This window comes from Sorex araneus, chromosome X (assembly GCF_027595985.1).
Source record: "Sorex araneus isolate mSorAra2 chromosome X, mSorAra2.pri, whole genome shotgun sequence".
Classification (NCBI taxonomy): domain Eukaryota; kingdom Metazoa; phylum Chordata; class Mammalia; order Eulipotyphla; family Soricidae; genus Sorex; species Sorex araneus.
The window spans coordinates 62,606,329-62,611,682 of record NC_073313.1 but is presented as its reverse complement, the minus strand read 5'-3'; the positions used below and the strand labels follow the sequence as shown (position 1 = coordinate 62,611,682).

Below are 5,354 nucleotides of genomic sequence, written 5' to 3'. Positions count from 1 at the left end.
CCCACGAACCCCAGGGTTCCACCCACAACCGGGAGCTCACGTGGCAACCATGGTGGGGAGGCAGCCCGAGCAGAGAAAGCCAAGGAGAGGGGCCAGCAGCCCACGGGAAGGGCGCTGGGAGCGGGGGCAGGGCTGGTTCCCAGGAGCAAGGCCTTGGCCCAAGTCCCCTGGCAGGACAGCGGCAACGGGCCGTGCCGGTCATGGGGAGTCGGGTGGACTCAGTGGACGTGGCCTGGCACGGTGCTCACCTGCATGGGGCTTGTTCCCCCAAGGGACGGAGCAGTGCCTGATGCGGGCGTCGTGGGGGTGGACAATGGAGGGTGGCTGGGGGACACTGCAGGGCGTGTGTGGCTTTCAATCCCCGAGGGTCCGGCGCCTTTAAGCTGAGAATGTCCAGGGCTGGGTTCAAAGGGGACCCCTTGCCCATTGATGACGTCAGCCCGGGCCTGGCTTCCGGCGCCATTTTGCCCGGTGCCCGCCACGTGTCCGAGCGAGGCCGTGGCCAGCGGCCACAGTGCGCAGAGCCGAGGTCGCGTCCGTCCCCGGAGGAAGCCGCGGGGATGGCCAGCCCAGCTCGGGCCCAGACCCCAGGCGAGCCCCCTCCGGGGTGCGCAGAACAGGGCCCTTCAGCGCCCGCAGCCCGCGCTGAGCCGTCCAGGCAGGGCACGGCCTCCCCTCGGGGGTCCGAGCCGCTGCCGACCAGCCCCGCCAGCCCAGGGCAGCGCCCCGAAGGCGCGTCCGTGGCGCCGCCGCCGGCAGCGGCGGCCACCCAGGGCTCCCCGGGAAAAGAGGGTTCGCTCGAGACCCCCAGCGTCTTCCCATACCCCGAGTCCCAGGCCAGGCGGCGGCGGCGGCGGCGGCGGATGCGCAAACACGCACAAAACCAATTCCTGTACTGCCACTTCCCCAAGAAGCTTTGGAGGATGGTCAGTAGCGACAGGTTCCAGTCCATCCGCTGGGCCGAAGACGGCACGTGCATCTGCATCGACAAGCAGCTCTTCCAGCGCGAGGTCCTGGACAAGCAGGGTCCCGACCGCATCTTCCACACGAGCAGCATGAAGAACTTCGAGCGCCAGCTCAACCTGTACGGCTTCACCAGGGTGCGCGCCCAGACGCAGTCCTACACCTGCCTCCTCACGCCCGAGGCCAACGGGCGCTACAACTTCTCCAAGGTCAGGCCACGGGACCCGGGCCCCAGGCCGCGTTGGCGGGAGGGTGGGGGAGTAAGGGAGGAGCGGGGGGCGGCGGGGGAAGGTGGGCTGGGCCGGAGGGAGGTGGCAGGGAGGTGGGGGTGGGGGGTGGAGGACCTATGCAGGTGGGGGTCGGGATGGCCCCCGGAAACCAGTGCCCTTCACTGTGGGAGTGGGAGAGGGTCACCAGGAGTTGCTTCTGTGGAGTTGGCCCTGGAGGCCTCCTGCTGGGGAGGGCGGCCCCCGGGAGCCTCTTGCTGTAGTGGAGGGCTCGCCCTCAGCGCTTACTGCTCTGGAGGGTTTGACCTCACCCCCGCCCCCCCCCCCCCCCCGGGCAGCTCCAGCTCTGGGGGCCGGGCTCTCCCTGGATGCCTCCTGCTCTGAGGGGGGGGCATTCACAGACCGCTGTCCCCCCCGCAGATACACTACTATATTAACCCCTCATTCAAGAGGGACAACCCGAACCTCCTGAAGCAGATGCGGAGGAGGGTGAGGAGAAGCCGGAGGCTGTGCTTGGACTCTGCTTGGAACTACCAGAGCAGTTCCACAGCGGTGCCCCCTGCACAGGGACCCACACTCTACTGGCAGCAGCATCTGCCATCTGCCCCGCAGGGGCCGCCGGCGCCTCCCATACACCCCCAAGGTGGCCCAGCTGCCGGCCTGCAGGAGCCCAACTCGGGACTGCCAGCTCCAGGCGCCGCCCAGCTGGACACTGCACACGAGTCCAGCCGACCCATCGGCGGTGCCCACCCCGAAGCCACTGAGGCCTCCTCGCCCAGGGGCCAGGCCTTCACTGTGGTGGTCCCCCACCCTGTGATAGTGAGGCCTGGCCAGGACCCCCTGTGGGCCGTCGGCCCCGTGATTTCCATGCAGAGCCTGGCTAACGGGCCTGAGCAGAACGTCACCGTCCTGGTGCCTGTCCCCGTGGTGCTGCCCGTCCTGCAGCTTCGTGTGCACCTGCTGCCTCCCCAAGCAGACCCCAGGCCCCTGTAGCTGCTCCAACCCCGTGCCCGGCCGCTGCCATATGGTTGCTCACTACCGCTGCACCTGCACCTTCTTCCTGCAGCGGCAGCCCCCGCCCACCAATGCCTGGGCAAGGCCCACTCTGCCCTGGCCCAGCGGGGGAGGGTCCCTGGGAGACAGTGCAAATAAAGGACTTCTTTGTTGCTGCTCATGACAAGGTTTCTGTTTCTTTCTGCAAAGCCATTCCCTCGGCCTCTCTCTCCAGCAGCTTAGGCCTTCACCACTTACCTTCCACACCCAGTCCCAGGTTCCCTCCCTCCCTTCCCTTCCTCTTCCCTCAGGTCTCATCCTTCCTGTCCCTCTCTCTTCCTCTGCCCACCCTCTTTCTCCTCTCTGCTCCCCTCTCCTCCTCACCTCCTCTTCACTCAAAAGGGTGAAGACATGTTTTGCATGCAGGATGGCCGGACTCTGATGCTCAGCACCACAGGACTGCTGACGCCCTCCCCCAAACACCACAGGTTCCATCCTGGTGGTAGTAGCAGCACCACTGCCACATGTGGCCCTGCTGACCACAGTGACCCAGCCTCAACCACATGGGGAAGACTGCTAGCACCAAGGGGAGAGTGGCTGTAGTGGGTGGTCTTGAAGGCCCCTGAGAACTATTGGGGTGGCCCTGGTGGCCTCAAACACATTGGTAAGAACCCTGACAGGTTCCGTCCAATGTAGGGCGAGGCCTTAGTGACCCCAGCACAGTGGTGCATTGGACACACCCAAGAACCAGCAAGCACGGGACTGGTGGCCTCCAGTACAGCTTGACTCCACGAGTGGCCCCTATCAGATCCTATTTAATATGGACTTGGTGAACCCCAACAGTGCTAGGCTCCTCCTGATGTACCCAGGGTCCCAATAGAGAATGCCAACATGACCCGTGAGAATTCTTTGTGGTGGCTCCCAGCAATGGAGGATGTACCCCTCTGCCCAAGAGTCTGGCCAGATATAGCCATGGTGTTCCCCAAAACTAGTTAGGATTGGCCCTGGTGGTCCCTAGCACAGTTATTTACGTGTGGTCTGGAGATGCCCTGCAATGCATCTAGTAGCCCCTTGGGCCCCAGTAGTACCCTTGAAGGCCTCACCCTAGAAACAGACACACATAAAAACACCCACACCCCACTGTGTTTGGAACACGTAGTTCGCTAGCCAAATACTGTGCATTCCCTGTGACCTCAATTGACAGTTTGCCCTCTTGGTGGATCCTCACTGGGAATGTGCCTGGGTCCCTAAGCACTGTTTGGGAGGCTCCCAGGTGAGTGAATGGGTGAATGAATTAAACGCAGGTATCTGTATTACAAACCAGGGGTTGAGGATAGATAGAAGATTCTAGTACTGGGACAAGAGGTCTCTAACAAAATAGGTCTCACACTCTCCTATCCCTACGCCTCATCTATACCCAGTCAGCCTGTGCTCACACTTCTAGCACAAAACATGTAGTTTTACCCTACACCAAGTCTTCTGTGGCATCCACTAGGTGTCCTACAATCACACTCAACTCTGAGGCTCTCACCCAGATATTCTACACTGGCTTCCACCTGTTAAAGTCTCGATGTCACGGTTAAAGTCAGCTTGTCACAATGTGTCTGATGCCAAACCCAAGTAGCATGTCCTCATAAAAAGCCACCCAATTTCTGCCCAACTTGGCTGTAAACAGACGTTTCCACAACCCACACACTCCAGAATTGACAGAGAATATTTGTTACAGTGGCTCGGGGAACTGAAGGCAACATACCATTTAGTCACCCGAAGTCTCTACCATCAGGTTGCGTCCATCTCACTACCAACTCCTGCATCCATGGGTCCTTCCTCCCCCGGGTCAGAATCTTCACAATATGGAAGCTTGGGGCCCGTAGAAATGCCCGTGACAACATTGTTTCTGCAGCTAATCAGGAGAAGGGAGGTCAGGATAGCTTGATGCTGTCACCGGGGTTGAGGGAGGAGAGGGGACCGCTGTGCCAGATTTGGAATTCCCAGGTCACTGCTGACTAGGAGACATGGTAACCAGAGCAGAGGTTCCCAGCAGTTATGGCAAAGTCACATCGAGTAGCAGCTTGTCACGATGTCAAATGGGCCTTGATATTCTCTCCCTTTCCAGTGCCCCCGATAGGTGGCCAGGCTGCAAGCCGGATCACAGCTCAATCTGACACTGTTCCCCAAGCCTCAGGACACATGCTTTTCACTCCACAACTTTCTGCCCCTCCTTGCAGATGCACCTCTAAACTCTCAGTGCCAGCTCAAAGGATGTAGCTCAATGGTAGAGAATTTACCTTGCATGAGCATGAGTGAGGCTCTGAGTTTGATTCCCAACACTGCACAATTAATCGATTAATTAAGAAACCAACAAAATCTCAGGAAACTGACTTCTCTCCTTCACTAAAGGTCATCTTGAATCATCCTGGGTCTCTGTTACTGTCCCCATGTCTGAATGTACTGAATGTGAGGACAAGAGGTCAGCAGGGATACAGCAAAGCAGGGGAACGGATAGGAAGTGCACTTTGGAAGGACGGTGGTTTTGACCTTTTATTCTTTAAATTCTCTTTGGTTTGTGGACCATAGTGAAGGTGTGGGGGCTACTCATTGAACTGTACTCAGGAGTCCTTATGGGAAATGTGCAGAGGACCATGAGGTACCAGGATCACACCTAGGCCTCCTGTATGCTGACTAAGCATGTCCTAGGAGAATCCAGGACATGGCTGTATTGTCTGTGTCTATGCACAGGGAGAGCGGCAGGTCAGGGCACCCTCCATATACCACCGCCAGGGGAAAGTGAAAAGTGTACATTGCCAAACAGACTCCACTATGCACCCAGCTGTAAACAGGGAGTGGACTGTGTGAGTGGGCAGGTGAGCAGATGCCCAAGGTCATGGCCCAGATGAACCTTTTGGTTAATGGTTAGTGTCACCAGACTACCCAGGGTAACTTATGTGACATCCAGGGAACATTTGCCATTGGAGACTTGTTATCTGTCCAGATGGGAGGAGGTGAGATCACGGCTGGGATCACCCTCTGGGAAGCAACAGTGGCCACCGGTCAGCTGGCCACATTCCACAAATGGACAGGAGGGCAAGCGAGTGGAGGGTGACAGACTTTGAGAGACTTCTTAGACTGTATAGCAATGTCCACACGGGGCAGGCATCTGTCAGTCAGTTC

The 5,354-nt window shown here is 59.0% G+C and overlaps 1 protein-coding gene across 1 annotated transcript; it reads left to right on the top strand.

Moving 5' to 3' along the window:
- Positions 1–389: 389 nt before the first annotated feature.
- Positions 390–2,247, top strand: LOC101557695 (heat shock transcription factor, X-linked). The gene is made up of 2 exons (XM_004606630.2): positions 390–1,172; positions 1,611–2,247. The coding sequence occupies exons 1-2, from the start codon at positions 390–392 to the stop codon at positions 2,181–2,183; spliced, it is 1,356 nt and encodes a 451-aa protein (XP_004606687.2). The 3' UTR covers positions 2,184–2,247.
- Positions 2,248–5,354: the final 3,107 nt, after the last annotated feature.

Excerpts from the sequence above, each read along its gene's own strand:
- LOC101557695 (XM_004606630.2), top strand. The coding sequence starts at position 390 with ATGTCCAGGGCTGGGTTCAAAGGGGACCCCTTGCCCATTGATGACGTC. Across the intron at positions 1,173-1,610 it reads GGCGCTACAACTTCTCCAAG|ATACACTACTATATTAACCC; the intron begins GTCAGGCCACGG and ends TCCCCCCCGCAG.